The 23425-nt window shown below is 47.4% G+C and overlaps 1 protein-coding gene across 2 annotated transcripts in view; it reads right to left on the bottom strand.

Moving 5' to 3' along the window:
- GATB (GLU-ADT subunit B) overlaps window positions 1–23022 on the bottom strand; it is a 38781-nt gene extending 15759 nt beyond the window's left edge. The window contains exons 1-2 of one of the 2 annotated variants that reach the window (XM_086778286.1): window positions 22656–23022; window positions 21728–22251 (exon numbers count right to left, since the gene is read on the bottom strand). In XM_086778286.1, the coding sequence (XP_086634412.1) occupies window positions 21728–22251; window positions 22656–22914 (783 nt within the window). In that variant the 5' untranslated portion in view covers window positions 22915–23022. The remainder of the gene's footprint in view (window positions 1–21727; window positions 22252–22655) is intronic. The other variant, XM_086778287.1, reaches the window with a different exon arrangement.
- Window positions 23023–23425: the final 403 nt, after the last annotated feature.

Below are 23425 nucleotides of genomic sequence, written 5' to 3'. Positions count from 1 at the left end.
TGTATCCAAATCTCTTCAACAGGGCCTGCAATCCATGATGAGAAAGAAAGAAAGAAAGAAAGTTGTATTAACGTCTACTAGAGGCCGAACTCGACCTATGAGACAAATCAATGTACAACTGTCAATGTCTTCTGGATGTCCTGAAAAAAAAGGACAAAATGAACATGAAATAAAGTATGAAAGTACTGAGCTGGTGGGGGGGGGTGATGGATGGAGCACTACTGCTAGAGGCTCAGTATGCAACCTATATGCGTAGGGTATACAAGAATGCAATGCAGATCTGTCTAGCTCCAACCAGTACCATAATGGGGGTGTAATATGTGATACATAGGCGATGGCGAGGCAAAAATACCTCGGAGCATGATCTCCGGGTGTGTGTGTAAGTGAGCTAGCCGCTCCTGGATATGGTGCTGATGTCGAGCCCGTATCTCTGTAATCTCACTCTGATGTAGTCTGGGAGTCTGGTAGCCTGGTGCTCTCGGTCTCCGTCTGGTAGCCTGGTGCTCTCGGTCTCCGTCTGGCTCGGAGGTCTGCAGCGCGCTGAAGTGTAACCCCCTCCTGTGTCAGGGTAGGCACTGGGATAGATCTCTAGAAGAAATCAATGAGCTGGAGCTGTTGCCCACCTCTCCCTGTGGTATGAGTCCGTATCAGTGTCTCTCTATGGCGCTGTGTCTCTAACAAGAACTGGCCAAATCTACGCTGGTCTGCGGACTCCATGATCTGGCGGAGTGAGGGATGTCCACCGACTGAGAGCGGGGCCACATAACTCCGAGAACTCGCTCGCATCCAACCGGAAGAAACAATAGTGCACTGGCTCCCCCATGACATAGGGTTGGCTGCCAAGCGACCTTGGGGGTAGGGCCACCACTGAAGAAACAACAATCGTCATTGCCAGTGGGTCAGAGAACTAATGGATCAGGGGGCGCATAGAGCCAGACTTGTGACATCAGGGAGAAGGGGGGGGGGTGGGGACGGCCTAGCGTGGGGGTAGGGAAGTCAACAGTGGAGGGGGAAGCCCTGGAATCAGAGGGAGCAGGGATTGGGGAATGGTGGTGTATCTCTCTCTAATGACACTATATGCTCTGCATCTGCATACATAATGGTCCTCCCTCTCAACCTCCTCCTGGCATAGTCTGCATATCCTCTTTGCCCTGGGGATCCGTGCTGCCCTACCTACCTCAATCTCAAGCTGGTGTGATGAGACTCTGAGCTGGCCAATCGCCACTCGGGCACTGTGAGGCATGTACACATCCATGTATCCAGGTCTCTGTATGAATCCATCCGCTGAGATACGCATAAACTGATCTCTGTAGTATAGCATCTTCGGCGGTAGAGGCTGAATGGGTGTAATCCAAGTCTCTTGAGTGTATCGCTGCCATAAATCCTGCCGAAGGACTCTGTTCCTCTCACGGTGAGAGCTGGATGTGTGGTGCATGTATATCATACTGGAAAGGTGGCAGGTGATCTATGTCGAGACCATGCTGAGTGAGCCACTGTATCATCTGTGAATACCATGATCTCCTATCTCCACTCTCTGCAAGCTGCCTGGATGCCTCAAAAGCTCTATGTGAGAGTCGATCTGATGGCATATCTCTGATCCTCTGTATGAAGCAAATCGTCTAGAAGAGGGCCTCTACTAGCATAGGAGGTGCAGCAAACTCCGTCCGGACAATGTCATGTGGGACGGAGGGTTTGCTGCGGATCATCCGTGAGAGCATGAGAATCTGAGGCCTCTCTATCTGAGACCATGTGGAGGTGGCGAGCCCAGGTGCCCATACTGCTGCAACATACATCAAAGTAGGGGTGACTAGTGTGTCAAACAACCACCCCTTCGTGCGGGGCTCCTAGAAGTGTGCCTGATGACACTATCTCTCTAGCATGGCCAGAGTTGCATACCCTCGTGTAAGTCTATCCCTGGCTACCTGTGCCATAGTAAATCTTCCTAGCGGAGTCGTAAATGTAATCCCCAGGTACACATATGAGTCTACCACCTCTACCTATCCTCCTGCTAGTGTGAAGATGGCATGTCGTCGAACTGGCCCTGAGGTGTGGAAAATCATGGCCTTGGTTTTCCCAAGGTTCACTATAAGCCCCCTCTGTGTGCAGAAGTCATCAAGTGCATGGAGATGGTGCTGTAGTCCCATCCGCAACTCAAAGACCAGAATAATATCATCTACATATAGCATAATGTGGACTGTGGTACCTGAGATGTCTACCCCGTCCCCACCACCATGACAAATGAAGTCAGCCCCACCTCATCGATGTATAGCCCAAATAGTGTAGGAGAGAGTGGGCATCCTTGCTTCACACCTATGGTGGTAGCAATAACATCAGATAGCCCCCCGGGGCATCGTATGCGCTCGAGGACCTGCTCATATAAAGCATAGATGCCCCAAATCATCTCTGATGGGATCCCCAAATCATCTCTGATGGGATCCCCAATGACTGTAGGCGCTGGAAGAGTCTCTCTTGTGGCACCATGTCAAATGCTTTGCGGAAATCCACAAAGCAACAGCATAATCTCTTCTCCCGCGCCCTAGCCTGGTCAATCAGACCTCAGAGTGAATATATGGTCAATAGTGGAGAAAGCTCGTCGGAATCCAGCCTGCCCTGGTGCTCGCAGTCCCTCCTTCTCTGCATATGAGCTCAACTCTGCCTCGAGCACTGCGCCATAAAGTTTCGCCAATGTATGACCAATCATGATAGTCCTGTAGTTGCTGGGGTCTAGCATGTCTCCCGCTTTGTGGAGAGGCACGATGGTGTGCATAGTCCACTCAGCTCGTTTGGGGAAAATCTTTCGTACAACAACAGCAGGAGCATCAACATAGGGCCTACTCGACCGTACAACCCACACAAAGTCGCCACAACAACAGCCGAGAGCAACACGAAGGCCCGCACAACAGCAGCCCAACAAAGGCGCCATACAGCAACGCGAACGTCCACAGCACGAAGGCGCGCACAACAACAGCCCACATGTGCACTTCCTATCCTGCAGTCGCCGGCCTACCCCTGCTAACCTGCGCAAACCAGCTCAACCCTCGTGCGTTTGCAATCCTACGAGTTAATGATCTCTAGCGACCAGCCACCCTAGGAGAGAAACGCCGCGCGCACACACCGAATCCTGTGCTCTCTCGCGACTAGCCTTAGATGCGCCTCACACCACACGCCACACGACGACTCCTGTAGCCAGCCTACAAGAGAGAGAGATTCAAGCTGCGATCCCAAGGTGATGCGCCACCCTTCGCTTTTATAACCAAAGATGCGATTCAGTTCGCTTTCTCCAAAAAGCCAAAAGCAAATAGCAAAAACGCATCTTCCAAAAATATATATATATATATATTTTCTTTATCATCAAAGGTTTTAAAACCTTATAAACTTTAAAATCCCTTTTTGTCCCTTTCACACTTGGGCTGGCCACATATGGGTTTCCTTTTCAAATCCAAACGGATGCCATTCACACTGTCCATCCCATGCCCGTGCCCACCTGCTTTCTGTCCAAAGAAAAACACAAGGTCGTAACAGCATTTAAATCAGAATTTTCTCAGCATTCTTGTCCACGGCAAGCCGACAACAAGGCAACTTGCCGACTACATCCCTCAACATATATATAAAACTCGGTCATTCATAAGTCATTCCATCAAGCTCATAATTCAGTTCATTCATTCTAGCATCAATAGAAGTATGTAGAAAGGGGCTAGAAGGTCAACCCCTTGGGGCTGACCAAGGCTCACACATGTACAAGCTTTCATGCAACCTTTTTGTACCATATGAAAAAAGAAAACCCTGACACCAAATCTCTCTCTTCTTCTCTCTCCTTTGTCTTAATCATGTTTAATCAGCATCTTGTTCTTAATCAAGCTTAGGGTTGTAGTTCAATCCAACAAGGCTTCCACACATGCAACAAAGAAAGGCAATGGTTATAAATAAGTTGAGTCATAAGATTGAGTATTGGAAACTGTCGACATGGCCATTGCATGTACAGTCACGTATTGTCCAATCCATCATCATGGCCTATGTGCAGGAGATAGCACAGGCGGAAGCATAAACAGTAAACATATGAGAGAGTGCAAAGGAGATTGAGAGAGTTGGACAAGATCACCTTTTATAATAGTAGTAAAGCTTTACAATGGCAATGGCCAGCAACTAAATGTTGAACTACGTGCAAGGGAAATGGATGGAGTGAATAAAGGGGAACTCCTTATATAGTGCATGAGTGAGCTGGCCGACTGCCTCTAGGACTGACCGACTACTCACAAGACAAATAAATAGGAGAAATACAATAAAATACCAAATAAACGGTAAAGCCCCAGAACAATGAGATGCACAATTCTAACATCCCCTCTGCAGCTCATAGTGTGCAAGAGTCAGAAGAAGATAAGTCGATGAAGATGCAACCATGGACCCTCCAGCATCGCGAATACTGGAATCACCTCGGAGAGAGCACCCACCAACCTGTTTTCTCGAAACAAAATACCACCACGAACAGCAAGGAACTTTGCTTGGCCACGAATTCCTACACAAGTGTGCAGTGAACTCCAAAAATAGATGATGAGCTGCTCGACACACCGCGCCCATAATCAAAAACAATGGACAGAACACATCACGTCCCAAAAGCCTCAAACAATGAACTTGGAACAGATCCACTTCATAATCTCTATTGTACCAAAGATAACCATGTCCTGCCAGATGTCTAATGCTTGGAACTCCGAATCATGGTCCCCATGCACCAATAGGTGGAGTTGTAATCAGCTCCCTCTCCTGCCCACAAACCTCTTCTGGCTAGAAGCACATGGGGGGAAACTGCATGTGTACTAGAGAAGCACGCCATCTGGGATCTCCTAAGCCGGAGGCGCCCTAGGAGCCCTAGGAGTGGTACTAGAATTTGTATCACTATCCTGTGTCGTGCCTTTGCCTTTTCTCTGAGATGAAGCCTTACCCTTGGTCTTGTCCTTCTTCTTGGACAAACAATCTTTGGACAGATGTCCTCTTTTCCCGCAAGAGAAACGCCGCCTCCGACCTTTCTTCTGAATTGAGGAAAGTACCTAGTCAGAACTGTTGACTAACACCTTCAACTTACCCTGTGAGATGAGAACGGACTCCTCCTCCAAAAGTAGGGAGCTAAGATCATCAAAATCCAACTGAGTGGAAGTGATCTGGCACCGCAAAGATCGAGAAATAACATCATAATCCGGAGGAAGCTTGGTGAGGATAAGAGCATCTAGCTGAGAAGAGGACAAAGTAGCACCCATAGCCAGTAAACTGGGTGTGAGAGTCTTTTGATGTGAACAATGGCTGGACTTGTTTGTGGTTGCCGAGTGGATATGAAGCCATGATGCAGGGTCTTTGCAGGCTTCACGAGTTCTACTGTGACGGCCGACTGAGTTTCCAGCCTTATTGTAATCAAAGCTCTTATAATCAATTAAAGAAATACCGCAAGGGGCACCACTGCGTTTTGGGGCCAATCGATGTCCGTGTTGCAGGAGCACTCTAGCTCTCCCTGTTTGTTTTCCTTTTCTTGGTCCTCAAAGGTGTTGAAGTGTTTTGTGTGCAAGTTTGTTTTTGCACCGCCCTTTGGTTTAGTCTAAAGACCGAGGCCGGTTTACAGAGTGCAAAGGAGATTGAGAGTTGGACAACATCACCTTTTATAACAGTAGTAAAGTTTTACAATGGCAATGGTCAGCAACTGAATGTTGAACTATGTGCAAGGGAAATGGATGGAGTGAATAATGGGGAACTCCTTATATAGTGCATGAGTCAACTGGCCGACTGCTCACAAGACAAATAAATAGGAGAAATACAATAAAATACCCAAATAAATGGTCAAGCCCCAGAACACGGAGATGCACAATTCTAACACTATGTTCAATTCCACTTGCCTCTTATGCCTTGTCAAATAAGGATATTGACACTTTCATGTCCAAAGCTTTAGAATGTTTATGGCAGACAAAAACAGATAGACTGTTAGATTGCTCAAGAAAGAGCTTGTATGCACTCCCAAAATGCACGGAGGCCTAAATATACTCAATATTCGCTACCATGTCATTGCAAGAAAGGCAACTCTACTTTTTGAATTCCTTCAACAAAAGCAACCTTGGACTTCGATGTTGGCACATTTGATTGCGACAATGAAAACAAGAGCTTTTCGGGATTGGATAGTTTCCCACCAAGACATCATATTTGGAACATTTGAAGGCCAGATTGTGAGCTGGCCTTATTCCACCAAGCTTATAGTGGCATTAAGTAACTTCTATATTGCATGTCCAACCGGTGCCTCCACTTAAGGATGAGGAAAGATTAAGAGACATCAAACTTGATGAGCAACTTCCAAGTTACTCTCCTTTCTCTTTCCATCACCTCACGACAGCTAGAGCTTATAAAACTTTGCTCTCTCTACCTTGGATACAAACACATGCAAATCAATTGTGGCATGTAAACAAGCCTCTTCATTGGTGGAAGACCTCTTCGACTACAGTTTGGAAGAGCAAACTGCCTCTCAAACAACGACTTTTCTTGTGGAGATGCATTGTGGGTGCATTCCCGATTGGCACCTACTTAGCTAAGAGAAACATTGCACCTACCTTTTGTAAAGAGGTGCTCTCATCGCCGAGAGACAATTATTCATTTGTTACAAGGATGCCCCTCTTCTCGTGCTCTCTTGGACACGCTATCAGAGCACTTAAGATTGCAATTTCCCAACAACAACTTGGAGAAATTCTTCTAGATGTTCAACCGCCTTTCTTCACCTTTCTTGGACCAGATATTGGGCTTTGTGGACGATCTACAATGCACGAAATCAGCTAACTTTATGCTATGAGGAGATCATATGCTTTCCGTTTTTAGGAGGTCTATTTTCAAGATTCTTTTGACCTCATAGATGTCATGGCCCTGTGAAAATGGAACAGTACAAGTGTGGGCATGGTGGTTGCAGAGTCGGAATATTTTATGATTCACATGGGGGGGTGCCCGGACAGAGTTTAAGATGTGTGGACATCCCTAGGTGTGAAGGGGGGAACTAGAAACATTAAACTTTAATGTTTATTAAAGTTTGCCCCTAGGCCTTAGTGGCCCTAGGGACCTTTTTAAAGTTTGGGGCCCTAGGGATTATTATGGGGAGGAGGGCCACTCCACTTTTGGAGTAGTGCTTCTCTCTCCTCCCTCTCTCTCTAGCTTTTGGGGAAGTGAGTCGTGGAGTTCTCAAGCGCATGTACTCAAGCGTGGAGAAGCTAAAGAGCAAGTCGACTGCAGATTTTGGTGTGCTGCTGCTGTTTTTCTGAGTGCAAATCAGCTGTACAGCACTGTACGGCCAGATCTGTGCAAGTACACTCTCTCTCTCTCTCTCTCTGATACAGGCTGCGGGTCTATCTCTCTGCTGGACTGGCTGCGCACAGACTTTGTACAGGCTGTACAGACAGGTACAACAGCAGTACAACACTGTACGACTGCCGTACAGTGTACGGACAGTCAGGTACAGCAAGTACAGCTGCAGGCGGCGCAGTACAGGTGCTGGACAGAACTGAATACGCTGATTCAGGCGAGTACACGTGTGGACAGCAGGCTGCGTGTGCAAGTACAACTCTTGGCACGTATCCTGAGGTAGTACAGACGGATACGGGGCTGTTTTTCAGATCTGTACTTTCAAAGACAGCATAAGAGTGAACACAAGGAGGAGGGTACAGACAAGTACATGCACATATGTGAAGCAGGGTTGTTGATACAAGTGCCTGCAAGTACAGATTGGTACCGTTGCTTCCTCCAGTGCTGTTTCACGAGCTGAATTTGGTAAGCTCCGTTTCTGTTCATCTATCTCTCTTTCTACTGCTTGATGTCTGTTGCAGATATGAGTTATCTGGCCCCTTGTGAGAGGAGGGGTTTGGCAGATTGACAAGGGTTGAGACAGAGTTTGGACAGCATATGTATGTATGAGCTGAGATGATGTATCATGCACTTGAGTTATGCCAGATGTATGCCCATGGCTGCCCTGCTTAGTGGTCTTGGCTGATCAGAGGGAGGCACAGTGTGTTATTGTGGAACACAAATCTGTGTGCCTAGATCCTCTGTGCTAAGAAGGATTTGTGGGCCGTCAGATTGGACATACAGGTGTAATCTCTTGGCTGATTTTTGTTGTACTCAGCCATTCATTTTATTTTAATTGAATAAAGAAATACCGCAAGGGGCGCCAAGCTTTGGGGCCAACAGGTGTCGCCTTGTTTTCAGATTTGGGCACTCTAGCTCCAATCTGTTTTGTTTTCACATCTAGACTACAAGTGGACGGGTGACTGCTAGTCTACCGCACTCTGGTTTTCTATCAGAGGCCGGTTTCAAGGTTCCGTTGCCGGGACCAATCATCAACTTTCTGAAGGGGGTGAGCTCGTGGTTGCTTTGAAGAAAGCCATCGCCGAAAAATTCAGCAAACATGTCTGATACAGAGGATGAGTACTTCTATCATGAAGAAGAAGAGCAAGACACTTCTCCTGAGAGAGATGTATCTGAGGATATTTTTGCAAGAGAACAGGCTGCAGATGTTGAACCTTATGAGGATGTAACACAGCCAGAAGATGTGCATGGTAAAGATGATGATGCTCGGTTCAAAGATCGTTTGGCTAGTGTTATGGATACTTTTATGCAGCTCACACAGAGTGAGAGATTTGCTGAATTTATGACATCTCGCACAGAGCCCCGCACAGAGTCCGAGAAAAAGAAGAAGAAGGTTCGTTCAAAGAATCTTCCTCAGGGTCATAGTGGTGCCGTCCCACAGGAACCATCTTTTGGCCAGTTTCCGAATATGCAGCATGCTTATGGTGCAAACTCTCAGAGTTCCTTCTATGGACACCCACCTATTCCTCAGCAGAATATGCATCCAGGTTATTTTGGTGGTGGTTCGATGTTCCAATCCATGACTGGGGGTTACCCTCAGGGAGGCATGGGTATGTATGGGCCTTTTGGAGCCAATTTTCAGCCTGGCATGCAAGGGAATATGTATGGTGGTATGCAGTCCGGTATGCAAGGAAATATGTTTGGAAGCATGCAACCTGGGATGCAAGGCAATATGTTTGGTGGTATGCAGCCAGGTATGCATAACGGAATGTTTGGAAACATGGCTGGAATGTATGGTATGCCTGGCATGGGAATGGGAAATGTTGACCCAATGATGGGTATGAATGTTGGGGGCAGCAATCTTGCGAAGCCACTTCCATATGATAATCTAACGCCTATGGGAAAGGCGAAGGATTACAAGGAAGGGGGAGCTGCAGTGAAGTTTGACACATTTAGTGGGGCCAAGGATAAATTGAAAGCACTTACCTTTTTACAGCAGTTTGATGCTGCTTTTTCTGGTGGGAATTACAGAGTCCTCTAAGGTGAGGAAAGCTGCCACTTTTCTCAAGAGGGCAATGCTTTGCAATGGTGGTCTACTCTTCTTTTGCAGGGCATAGCACCCACCACATGGGTCCAATTCAAACAGGTTTTCTCTTCCGTATGGCTCACATCTACATTTGAGGTGGATGTTATGACCGCATGGCACAAATTGGATGCTTCAAAGTGTGATAGTTTGGAGGATTATAACAAGAAGTTTTGGGAAGCTCTACTCCCAGTGACTTCTTATCGTGCGGTGCCACTGTCTGAGCAGGTAGAGAAGTATTGTTGTGGGCTGCCCAAGGAGGTACGAGATTATTGTATAAAGACAAGAGTAACGAACATGTCACAGATGATTGAAAATGCTATGACAGCTAATGCGTTACTCACAGGTGGTTCATCTGGGTTTAAAGGCAGTAAGAAATTGAGCAAGAAAGCTGAAAAATTTGGGCATGCTTCTCGTGATGCTAAAGGGTCTTCAGAGACAAAGTATAAGAAGTTGCCAATGCCCAAGAGGACTTCTGAGGAAAGACAGGCTTTGAGAGATGCTCAAAAGTGTTTTTACTGTACTGAAGAGGGGCATATGTCATTCAATTGTCCCAAAAGAAAGTCCCAAAAGGACTCTAACAATAAAGGAGAGCCCAAGCCAAAGAAACAAAAACCTTCTGCAGGCTTAGTTCCTGATCTTGTGGGGGAACAGCCAGATGGTGAAGCCACAGAGTTGTGCAGGGCATGGGGCAAAGTGAGAGATCAGAATGCTTTGATCTTCTTTGACACAGGTGCCAGAGCCAACTTCATTTCACCAGATTTGGCTGGCCGATTGGGGATTCGCGCAGAGGAGATGGGGCCGTTACATGAGGCTAATATGGCTTGTCCAGGGTATGCAGAACCCGTTACTCCTATTATTGGGAAGCTTCGGCTTCATTTGCAGGGTTATGTGGACAGCAAGAAGTTCTTCATCATGCCTTTGGATGGCTGTGATGTTTTGTTGGGGATGCCATGGTGCCACAGGGTACATGCGGTGGTGGATACTTACAATAGGACAATCACTCTGACTCATAGAGGGAAAGAGCATGTATTGGATGTAAAACTCAAAGGGGAATCTGCTCCTATTGTATCCGCTTCGGCGATTTCATCAGTAATGAAAAAGCATCTTTCCGCGTACTTGATTTATGTAAAGGATGCACAAGATGATGAGTCTAAGTCTAATTTGTCTATGCTAGATAAGGACAGGACTGATTTCTTAAGTGGGTTTCAAGACTGTTTTTCCGAGTCATTGCCAGGAGAATTACGTCCTGAGAGGCCAGAAGATCATGCCATAGATCTGATTCCTGGTAGTACTCCACCGAATAGACCGCCGTACCGTGTTTGTCACGTGCACACCAGTCAGGTGTACAGTGACATGGCATCATCATATGGCATCATTAGCATCACAGGTATCATCAGGCATTTTACCAGCATTTATTCAGGCATTTTATGCATTTTAATAGGCAGTTTTGGGACAGCCGACTAGCATTTATGCTATGATTGGCATTATTTATGCAGTCGTGGACATATAGCAGCTGGCCGACTGTAGCAATACTGGCCGACCAGCATCAGTACCCGCCTATAAAGGGAAACGCATCCTCATCTGTTCATCATGCGTTTTCAGCCTTCATCTCAGCATTCAGCATTCCAAACGCATCATAGAAGCATTCAGCAGCATTCAGTCATCAGAGGGCTTATCATCAGTGAAGCGCATCCTCCTCAGGATCATCTGGCGTTTCAGCATATCAGCATCAGCCCTCATCATCAGCAGCAGCAGATAAGTTAACGCATCTCCATCAGCATAGTCAGTTAACGCATCACTCTCAGCCATCTTCAGTTAACGCATCATCATCAGCCATCATCATCATCAAACGCAGCCAGTTCAGCCCAACAGGTCAGCGTTTCAGCATATCATCAGTATTCAGCCTCTGTTCCCAAAGCTCCCTTCAGCGTTTCCTTCCCAAGAGACAAGGGAACGAGTGGACAGCAGTTCAGCCCGCATTTACAGCATATAGGCAGCATATTCAGCTTTACAGATCCATTTGGATCATCATTGTAACATCATTCATTCATCTAATATAGCTGCACTGCATTGACACATACTTGTCTATATCTGTTTGTCTCTTAAACATCATTAAGTGCAGTTAAGTGTAGACTAAGGTTGTGATTACTACGGTCTCATCTCGCTACATGTCACAGTGTTAGTGCAGCCCAACAGGAAGAGATTATGAGTCAGGTGCAGGAGCTTTTGAATAAAGGGTTGATACAGCCTAGCTCATCACCCTTTTGCTCACCTGTGCTCTTAGTGCAGAAGAAGGATGGTTCTTGGCGCATGTGTATTGATTACAGGGCGCTGAACAAGAATACCATCAAGAATCGATTCCCCATACCGAGGATCGATGACATCTTGGACCGCTTACAGGGCTCCACAGTTTTTAGTCGTATTGACTTGAAAAGCGGGTATCATCAGATACGCATTAAACTCGAGGATGTGCATAAGACAGCATTCCGAACCACGTTTGGGTTGTATGAGTTCTTGGTTATGCCCTTTGGTTTGACAAATGCACATGCCACATTTAACAGAATGATGGACAGGATTTTCAGGCCTCAGAGAGAGTTTGTGGGCACATTCTTTGATGATATGATTGTGCATTCACGAACTGAGGAAGAGCATAGAAGGCATTTGGCCATTGTGTTTGCAGAACTCAGAAACCATAGGTTGGTGGTTAATGGCAAGAAGAGTGAGTTCTTTTTGCAAGAGATACATTTCTTGGGGCATATTGTGTCTGGTCATGGAGTCCGTATGGATCCAGCCAAGGTAGAAGCAATACTTAGTTGGCCAGCTTTGAGGACTGTGCATGATGTACGCAGTTTTCTAGGATTGTGTTCCTATTACAGGCGATACATACGGCACTTTGCTGAAATTGCTTCGCCTCTTCATGCTTTGACGAAGAAAGCAACTCCGTTTAGATAGGCTGATCGGGAAATTACAGCATTCAAAAAGCTCAAAGAAAAGCTTACTTCGGACCCAGTATTGGTGTTACCGGACCTCCGAAAGGCTTTTGTTGTCCAGTGTGATGCATGTGGAAGTAGCATTGGTGCAGTTCTCATGCAAGGGAGACATGTGATAGCCTATGAGAGTAGAGTTTTGCAAGATGCTGAGAAGCATTTACAGGTGTATGAGAAAGAGATGTTGGCTGTAATTCACGCTCTTTCTACTTGGAAACACTACTTGCTTGGGGCTGATTTCACTGTGCAGATAGATCATCAGACCTTGCGTTATTTCCTCACGCAGACTAAGCTTTCAGAGAAGCATATGCGTTGGGCAAACTTTTTGTCAATGTTTCACTTCCAGATTGTGCATGTGGAAGGCAAAAAGAATGTAGTGGCAAATGCTTTGTCAAGCAAGCCACAGGTCTCTGCAGTTTCACTTGCTTATCATCATGAGCTTGATGAAATGAAAGAGCAGTATGCCCATGATGAGGATGTCACGTGCATCCCGCACTTGGATGCCACGTAGACATTTCTGTACAGAAGGTGCAGGACCTGGGATGGTGAACTGGTCCCATGTGAGCCCAGTCCGGGACGAGTCAGCCAGGGATCCATCTCACTTGTCCGAGGTCAGGTGTGCATCGTCCTGCACATGAGTCCAAGGTCAGATGTGCATTGTCCTGCACATGAAGCAGTGCCAGTCCGCGCTGTGAGTCTCCCTCTGGAATGATGTCAGATGTGCTGAGTATCTGGTTTGCAACTGGATGCCAGGCCTCTGTAGGCATGTAGTTTGCATGTAGAGATGGGGCCAGCCCATAGGGCTACCCCAGGGCAAGGTTTTGCATTGGCATTTTTAGTATGGGCATGGGGGAGGTATAGAACCACCCCCAAGGGGCCAGGAGGGCCCAAGATATTGCCCACCAGCCAAGGCAAGGGTTGGAGGGGCTGTCGGCCAGCTCCAGAGCTTCTGGACAGGCAGCCGACAGAGATTAAAACCCTAAACAGCAAGCGGCCAGGTGTGGGGGGCAGTCCCACACCCATGCGCAGCATGCCCAGCAGCCAGGGTGCTGTCCAGGAGCATGCGCAGGCTGGACAGCAGGGATTACAAGTGTGAAAACACTTTATTAAAGTGTGTGAGTATTTTATTAAAAATACTCAGTCGTGGGCTGTCCTGAAGCCAGCCGACTGCATGAAGGGAGTAGTATAAAAGTCCAGCCCATAATTCATTGTAGTCATCTCATAATTCACCAAGAGCTCCAAGCAACCAAGGGCCAGGACAGCCAAGAACATTGCTAAAGCTAAGGGGTGAAGGACTGAAGGTCAAGGGCAGGTTTTCCAGCCAAGCAAAGGTCAAGTACTTTTGTATTTGTTTCAGATTTTACATCATTCTAATAAAGCAAATACACCATCCGTGGTGGGGGCTCTACAGAGGGTAATTGGGACCCAATACTGTGTCCTTCTCCATCTCCCCTTTCTCTCTCTTTTTCTGCACATCGTCTTTCAGTTTTGAGCGTTAATTCCGTCGCGAAAAGAGTGCTGTTTTCTGAGTTTTGAAGTACCGATCCTTCTCCGAAGCTTCCGCATATTTCAGTGGTATCAGAGCCTACTTCAAGGACAAAGATTCAGCAAAGAAAACCAGAAATTTTTTTCGCTCGTGTGGTTGGTTTTTAGACGCCGGTGGACTACCCCTTTCGGAGTGACTCCTGTCCCTCGAAGGACGGTTGGTTTTTAGCCTCCGGAAGCCTCCGGAAGTCTCCCACACAGATAGTGGATGGTCAAATTGCGTTCCGGAAAGGAACTGCATTTTCCCGCCATGGCGAACTTCGGCGACGAGAGAGAACCAGAACCATGGGACCAGAGTGCACCAGGCAGCCCAGCTAGGGCACCCGGCTTGAGTGTACAAGACATGTTCCAGCAGATGATGCGAGCAATCGCAGACTAGACAACCAAGTTGGATGAGCAGAAGGCGCGGATTTTGGCTCTGGAGGAGCGTTCTCGCTCTCCAGCGTCGCGTTTTCCATCTCCTCCTCCCTCTCCTTCCGTACCCCAGATACCAGATCCTCGTCACAGGGACCCTCTCGAGGGGTCACAGCCGCAGCCAAGCTCCTTGCTTGAGATGCAGATGCGTGCATTGGAGATTCGACAACGAGAAGACGAAGCCATGCGACGAGTGGAACACAAGCGTTACCTCCGAGCTTTGGACGCCAGATTGACACCGGCGGCGCCCTCGAATCATTTTCCCGAGAAAATGAACTTCAGTAAGTATAATGGTAAACTCGATCCCACTACTCTGTATTCATGGTTACATCAATTTGAAGCTTACTTTGCCGCAGTTAGGAAATCAGATATTGACAAAGTGATCTTAGCCAGTTGGTATTTGGAAGGTGAGGCCATTCCTTGGTGGACTCAGTGGGCTCATGCCCACACCAGATCAGGTATGGCAGCTTATGGGTGGGACGAGTTCGTCCGTGACCTTACGCAGCGGTTTTTACCGCCCCACTACCTTGAGCGACTCGAAGACGAGTTCAGGGGTGCGCGTCAGAATGCGGAACCAGTCCTTCAGTTTGCCAATAGAATTTCGACCTTGTGTCTACAATTAGGCTTATCTGATGCGGACAAGAAAGGGCAGTTTTTGTATGGCCTGGACACGCAAATCCAGTGGGAGGTGCGTATGTTTAGACCAGCCACCTTTGAGGACGCACTCTCGCTTGCGCAGAGTGCAGAAATGAAACACAATGGTGGCAAGCCCAAGACTTCCCAGCCGGCTTCTCCCAAGGCTAACGCTTCGGGGGGCAAAAGCCAGAACCAGACGGGGTTTTCCCCAGGACAGAGCCCGGGAGCCTCTGGCTCCAAGAACTCGAACAATGCGTCTAAGCTTACTCCAGACCAAAAAGCGGAGGCAGGCAAGACAGGTGGCAAGTTGAGTGCTGAGGAGCTTTCTCAGTACAGGAAGGAGGGTAGATGTTACTTTTGTCACACAAAAGGACATACTTCTCGGGATTGTCCGAAGAAGCCTCCAAAGGCCGCCGCCGCCTCCACAGCTTCCGTGGTGAGCACAGCTCCCACACAGACCCCAGTGGCTACCCCTAGTTCTTCAACCCCCGGTGCTTCAGTTGGAGCAATTATTAGCCGGGAGCTCGAAGATAAGTAGAAGGGCGCCCATGACCAGGAGTATGAGCGCAACGAATTGCTCAAGTCCTTTGGCTACATAGGTGGCCAGAGAGTCGTTGTCTTGTTTGACAGCGCGGCAGCACGGAGGATGTGATCACGGAAGAGGCCGCTAGGCGTGCCCGTTTCGAGCTCACTCCGGTGGACAAACAAGTTGAGGGTTTTAGCACAGGCATGACAACGAGCGTCAAGTATGAAGCTCTAGGTGCTAAATTAGTGATTCAGGGCATAGAGTTTGTGCGTGACTTTATGGTTGCCCCTCTTGTAGGAGCAGACATAATTTTGGGTATCCAGTGGTTTCACAAGTTCCTTCCTGATGTCAAGTGGGACAAGCACACGTTCCAAATTGATCGGAATGTGTCAAACACCCCGGTGACCATTAAGTGTGAGCCAGGTATTCCAAACTTTCCGCTCATAAGCCACTTGCAGGCTAAGCGAGCAGTCAGGAAAGGCGCACAGTGTGCGATGATTTACATCCAGACAGCCCAGACGGTGGCCAGTGCTTCCGAGAAGTACTCGGTCCTCCATGAAAAGTTCCAGAAGATTTTTCTTCGGGACAGTCTCCCTCCCCAGCTTCCCCCGTCCAGACCGGAGGATCACAAGATTGACCTCCTCCCAGGCTCGGAACCCCCGAGCAAGTTTCCGTATCGCCTGTCTAAGGCAATGGAATCGGAGTTGGACCGCCAACTCCAAGAATTGTTGCAAGCTGGCTTCATCTGCCCCAGCGTGTCGCCATTTGCAGCACCGATCTTATTTGTCAAGAAGAAAGATGGGTCTTCTCGGTTGTGTGTCGATTATCGTGCACTCAACAAGCTGACTATCAAGAGCAGATTCCCGATGCCTCGAATTGACTATATTCTCGAGAGGCTGAATGGAGCTAAGGTGTTCTCCAAACTGGATTTAAAGAGTGGGTACCACCGGGTTCGGATTGTTGAGGGAGACATCCCCAAGACAGCTTTCCGTACAGAACGGGCCCACTATGAATTTGTGGTTATGCCATTTGGATTGACGAACGCCCCAGCTCCATTTGGATTTAACCGCATGATGATGCGTATTTTCCGGGAGTTGATCGGAGTGTGTGTGTTCATATTTCTGGACGACATACTCATATTTTCAGCTACAGTTGAGCAGCATGACATTGATGTGGAGAAAGTCCTTAAGTTCCTGGAAAGCAACGAGCTCTATATCAATGAAAAGAAGTCAAAATTTTATCTGTTCCAGGTACATTACTTGGGATATATAATCAGTGCCGAAGGCATTCGACTTGATCCGGCTAAAGTGGCCGAGATTGTTAACTGGGAAGTACCTTAGACTGCTTATGACATTAGATCATTTGTGGGTATATGCCAGGCATATTCCACCCACATTGATAAGTTTTCTGATCTCTCGGCAGACCTCACCGATCTGCTAAAGGGAGTGAAAACAAGGAGGCAAAAGATTCGAATGACTCCACGAGCGTTAGAGGCATTCCAGAACCTCAAGGTGGCTTTGTCAAAAGCGCCTTGTCTAGCCCTTGCCTCGTGGGACGAACCATTTCAGGTGATCACCGATGCGAGTAACATCGCAATTGGAGGTGTATTGCAACAGAATGGTCATCCAGTAGCTTACATGTCTCGTAAGTTACTGCCCGCCGAAAAGAATTACTCAGTCTATGATCGTGAACTCCTAGCAGTCATTCAGGCCTTGAAACATTGGAAACATTTCCTGTATGGCCGTGACTTCGAGGTTCGCACTGACCATCAGGCATTGCGCTGGATTCAGACGATGCCCAGTGCACAGTGGAGTGATCGACAGCACCGCTGGAGTCAGATATTCCAGCAGTTTGGTGGCATGATTGAGTACCTTCCAGGAAAGGCCAATCCAGTGGCCGATGCTTTGAGCAGGAAGGGACAAGTATCTACGATTCAGACCACTAGACTAGACCTTGTTGGTACAGGACTAGAAGACATGAAGCACACGTACGCGGATTCCGAGGAATTCGGTACACAGTGGGAACAGGCATTGGATGCAACAGGACCATGCCATTTTCTGATACGCGATGGTTGGCTTTACTACAAAGGCCGACTATGTGTCATGAAATCATTCCGGGCAGCTCTTCTCCATGATGCCCATGACGCCATTACAGGTGGTCACAGGGGCATGAATTCGACTCTGGAGAAATTAGAACGGCAATACTATTGGCCAAAGATGAGGCGTGATGTGTTTACCTATGTACAACGCTGTGACATTTGTCAAAAGGTGAAAGCTCCTCGTGGAAAGAAGATAGGGTTGTTACAGCCTTTGCCAATTCCTGAGGGTCCTTTCCAAGACATTTCGATGGACTTTGTCACAAATCTGCCTCCCAGTCCGAGTAAGCGTAATACACAGTGTTTGACTATTGTTGACAGGTTCAGCAAATTTGTGATGCTTATTCCTTGCAAGGCCAATGTGACCGCCGAGGATGTCGCCCAGCTATTCATTCGGCATTGGTACCCGATTGGTGGGATTCCTAGGACCATAGTGTCAGACCGAGATGCCAAGTTTACCAGTCATTTTTGGAGGGCATTGTTTGATAATTTTGGTACTAAGTTGAATTTTTCCAGTGCATTCCACCCACAGACAGATGGCCAGACAGAGATATACAACCAGTTGGCCTTTGATGTGCTGAAGTGTTATGTCCACGATCAGCAAGGTAAGTGGGAATCGTTTTTGCCTTTAGTTCAAGCTGTTTTAAATGACTCTTTTTCTTCAGCTATTGGCAGGACTCCATATGAGGCAGCGTTTGGAAGACCTTTCCAGTCGTTGTTAACCAGGACTTCGTCTTCAGTACCGGAGGTGAACAGAGTGACGGAGTCTTACCAGGAGATCCTAGAGTCCGTTAAAGACAGATTGGCTAAAGCGCAAGAGGCCTACACTCGACAGGCCAATAAAGACCGAAGGAACATGAAGTTTTCGGAAGGAGATTGGGTATATCTTCGGATTATGAAGCAAAGATTAAAGCAGGTGAGCAAGCGATGCCCAAAGTTGTCTTTCAGGAGCTTCGGACCATTCCCCATCCGGAAAAAGATTAATGAGGTGTCTATGCAGTTAAAGCTACCTCCGAGTTGGACTATGCACAATGTATTTCATGTCAGTTGGTTAAAGCCATATGCAGGTCCACCCCCTTCAGAGGTCAAAGACGAAGCGGAACCAGACATCATTGATGAAGCAGAAGTAATGGTTCCAGAACAGATCCTTCTGCACCGTTTCAAGCATGGCTCAGGCCGAAGACTACGACAGTTTCTCACGAAGTTTCAGGACCGAGGAACTCATGAAGCGGTATGGCTCGACAAAGAATTTTTCGAAGACTATCCGGCTTTATTGACGGATTATTTGGAGGCTATGCAGCTTCCGTCAAGTTAAGCAGAAGGGGATGTCACGTGCATCCCGCACTTGGATGCCACGTAGACATTTCTGTACAGAAGGTGCAGGACCTGGGATGGTGAACTGGTCCCATGTGAGCCCAGTCCGGGACGAGTCAGCCAGGGATCCATCTCAGTTGTCCGAGGTCAGGTGTGCATCGTCCTGCACATGAGTCCAAGGTCAGATGTGCATTGTCCTGCACATGAAACAGTGCCAGTCCGCGCTGTGAGTCTCCCTCTGGAATGATGTCAGATGTGCTGAGTATCTGGTTTGCAACTGGATGCCAGGCCTCTGTAGGCATGTAGTTTGCATGTAGAGATGGGGCCAGCCCATAGGGCTACAACCACCCCCAAGGGGCTAGGAGGGCCCAAGATATTGCCCACCAGCCAAGGCAAGGGCTGGAGGGGCTGTCGGCCAGCTCCAAAGCTTCTGGACAGGCAGCCGACAGAGATTAAAACCCTAAACAGCAGGCGGCCAGGTGTGGGGGGCAGTCCCACACCCATGCGCAGCATGCCCAGCAGCCAGGGTGCTGTCCAGGAGCATGCGCAGGCTGGACAGCAGGGATTACAAGTGTGAAAACACTTTATTAAAGTGTGTGAGTATTTTATTAAAAATACTCAGTCGTGGGCTGTCCTGAAGCCAGCCGACTGCATGAAGGGAGTAGTATAAAAGTCCAGCCCATAATTCATTGTAGTCATCTCATAATTCACCAAGAGCTCCAAGCAACCAAGGGCCAGGACAGCCAAGAACATTGCTAAAGCTAAGGGGTGAAGGACTGAAGGTCAAGGGCAGGTTTTCCAGCCAAGAAAAGGTCAAGTACTTTTGTATTTGTTTCAGATTTTACATCATTCTAATAAAGCAAATACACCATCCGTGGTGGGGGCCCTACAGAGGGTAATTGGGACCCAATACTGTGTCCTTCTCCATCTCCCCTTTCTCTCTCTTTTTCTGCACATCGTCTTTCAGTTTTGTGCGTTAATTCCGTCGCGAAAAGAGTGCTGTTTTCTGAGTTTTGAAGTACCGATCCTTCTCCGAAGCTTCCGCATATTACAGAGGACTTTGAAAGGTTGTATGATCAGATGTCTGAGGGTCAGCGGCATGAGCACTATACTCTCAGAGATGGGTTTTTATTGATGCATGGCAGACTGTGTGTTACCAGGCCATTGCGACTCAAGGTTATGATTGAAAGTCATGCTCCACCGTATGCAGGTCATAGAGGTATTGACACCACGGTCAAAGCAATGGAGACTTTCTTTTATTGGCCAACCTTGAGAAGAGATGTTGATGCCTTTGTGAGGCAATTGGTACCGTTGCTTCCTCCAGTGCTGTTTCACGAGCTGAATTTGGTAAGCTCCGTTTCTGTTCATCTATCTCTCTTTCTACTGCTTGATGTCTGTTGCAGATATGAGTTATCTGGCCCCTTGAGACAGAGTTTGGACAGCATATGTATGTATGAGCTGAGATAATGTATCATGCACTTGAGTTATGCCAGATGTATGCCCATGGCTGCCCTGCTTAGTGGTCTTGGCTGATCAGAGGGAGGCACAGTGTGTTATTGTGGAACACAGATCTGTGTGCATAGATCCTCTGTGCTAAGAAGGATTTGTGGGCCGTCAGATTGGACATACAGGTGTAATCTCTTGGCTGATTTTTGGTGTACTCAGCCATTCATTTTATTTTAATTGAATAAAGAAATACCGCAGGGCGCCAAGCTTTGGGGCCAACAGGTGTCGCCTTGTTTTCAGATTTGGGCACTCTAGCTCCAATCTGTTTTGTTTTCACATCTAGACTACAAGTGGACGGGTGACTGCTAGTCTACCGCACTCTGGTTTTCTATCAGAGGCCGGTTTCAATAGATCTTTCCTCTCAAAAGCTGGAAGTGTTTTTCCACTGTTTCTGATATTTGAGTAGTAGTTGTCCCACCTTGGGACAACTACGAATGTACCATACAATCCTTAATGAAGCAGTGGTTTCACAAAAAAAATGTGCGCGCGCGCGTGTGTGTGTGTGAGAGAAGAAAGAAAGAAGGTTATATTAACGTCTTCAAAAAGGGTCTATGAGACGAAAATGATGTGTACATAGTGGCAATGAAATCTCGTCATGGATGAAATAAGATAAAGCAACAGCAAACTAAACCTAAAAATTGAAAGCTAAGATCTCAAACTCTGAGATTATACAAGATGAAAAATCTAGATCCTACTATGCCAGGTATAGGGTACCATAAGTGATGGGATATAGGAGAGCTGAATAAAAACAGTCAATCAACCCTATATGTCAGGCAAGGGCCCATCCAAGATGTCCATCATGTGTGATCACTGATACAAGAAGGCTAGAGATGTTGATAGTCTGTTGTCAGGATGAGGCTGCTCGATGGCAGGCCAGGTCCTTGAACATTCACACACACGCGCACACACAATTGCACTAGGCGCATTAAATGGTACTTACTACTAAGAAGCACCCTTGAAAATACACACGCGCACACACAATTGCACTAGGTGCATTACATTGGTATTAGCTTTGATAACGCTACAAATCTACACTTCAAGGCAAAGAATCTTTTCTCTCTACTAAGAGTAAAGAAAACTTACCCTTCGCAGAGCAAAGACAAGTAAGTTTTTGAAAAGTTCAATATTATAATTAGCTTAAAAGAGCAATGGATGTTCGCCTTAGAATTCAAACACATATTGACATGCTATGTATATCCATGAGATGACTACCTGAGAATAGGATGAGGGCACTATCCATACATGTTCACCTTAGAATATACAAATGCATATTATCAAGCTATGTAAATCCATGAGATTACTACCTGAGAATAGAGTGAGCCTGAAAGGCGGTCTCCTCCGGCATGAATAAGTTTGCCAGCATCCTCCTCCATGTGAACTCTTGTGATACCAAAACGGCGATGGCCACCACCAAATTCCACCGGCAAATCAACGTCAATTGTCCCATTCTTTGCAATGGGTATATCAAACTGTGAGATCTGGTATCCTTTTGGAAGATCCGCATAAAAATACTGCTTTCGATCAAATTTGGAATTCAGAGTTATCTCTGCACCCAAAGCGAGTCCCAGCTTGATGGCACATTCTACTACTTTAGCATTTAGCACGGGCAAGCATCCTGGAAGACCCATGCAAATAGGGCAGATGTTGGTATTGGGCTCTGCCCCATATTGAGAAGGGCAAGAGCAGAAGGCCTTTGAGGCAGTTGAAAGTTGCACATGGGTCTCTATTCCGATCACTGCTTCAAATTGTTGCAACTGAGCATCATTGGCAATTGTGCCACGAATTTCATTTGTGGCAACTTGTGCACGAATCTTGGGCTGCCTTCCTGCTGCACGATTTCACATGGCCCTGTTAAGATACAAGAATTCGCATGACTGCTGAAATGCAGAGTTTCACATGACCGTATCAAATGCAGGTGGCACGGAGACAATGTCAAAATGCAAGTTTCGCACAACCATATTGAAAGCACATAGCAGGAGACTATGCTAAAATGCAGAGTTTTGCATGGCCATATTGAATGCAAGTAGCACTCGACCACGATAAAGGCCACATTTTGCATGACCATATTGGAATATGGAGCGCAAGACCATGTTTTGGCATGACGATCCTGAAATGCAGAATTCCGAGTGGATTGCACGAGACTATCAAAGCTTATCAAATTTCTACAAATACCCATGAAAGCTTATCAAAATCTTTCCATCGAAATGCAAAAAGGACCCAGAAAAGGCTTACCATGAGGAAGTCTCGAAGAGGAGAACCGACAGGTGCCCAAGATGTAATTCGAGGGGATGGTCGAAGATGAAGCAGGGAATGTGCCGGGGAGAGATGGCGATGGCCTCTTGAGCTGATTGCAGTGGTGGGAAGAAGATGAGAAGGGCAGGCGGGTGAGGGTCTGCCAGAGAGAGTGTGTGCTGCAGGCTATTAAACTCTTGCTGGGGAAAGAGCACAGCACCCTCTGGCAGAGGGGCAGCTCTCCCATGATAACCACCATGAAACACTGGCCTACTTCTGCTGCTCGCTTTCAGTGTTGGCTCGAGTAGGAGGCCATATCATGTCTATCTTCATGGAAAAGTTGAAGCAATTGCCACTATGGGGCACTAGGGTGAAGGGCCCACTCTTGTGCCCCTAAGAAACCCACTCCCCACGCACACATAGTGCGGCCATTCAACCATTTGACTAGTGTACGGGGAACGCTAGGCCTTCACAAGCTTCTAACAAAAATATTGGCCTTAACTTGGACGTTTGCAGAGGATCCGGAGCTTTTTTCAAAATGGCGGGTGCAGGAAGGCCTTGGTGGGCGCCCTTGTGTGCAAACGAGGGTACGTGTCACCCCATCGTGCGACAGGAGACCATAAACGTGGGTTCCTTTGAGAGGGCACGTGTCCTCCTTCTCCTCTCACCATTGCTTAGTAGCAACCGGGTGAAGCACCCACCCCGCTCGCCCCGCCGATACTCCCTCTCTGAGTAGTAACAGTCCACTAATGAGCAGGAGAAGCCCTTCC

This window comes from Cibotium barometz, chromosome 39 (assembly GCF_041138505.1).
Source record: "Cibotium barometz isolate CiBa-2024 chromosome 39, ASM4113850v1, whole genome shotgun sequence".
Classification (NCBI taxonomy): domain Eukaryota; kingdom Viridiplantae; phylum Streptophyta; class Polypodiopsida; order Cyatheales; family Cibotiaceae; genus Cibotium; species Cibotium barometz.
Note: the sequence above shows the minus strand (reverse complement) of the source record. Positions and strands in the feature narration are given on the sequence as shown.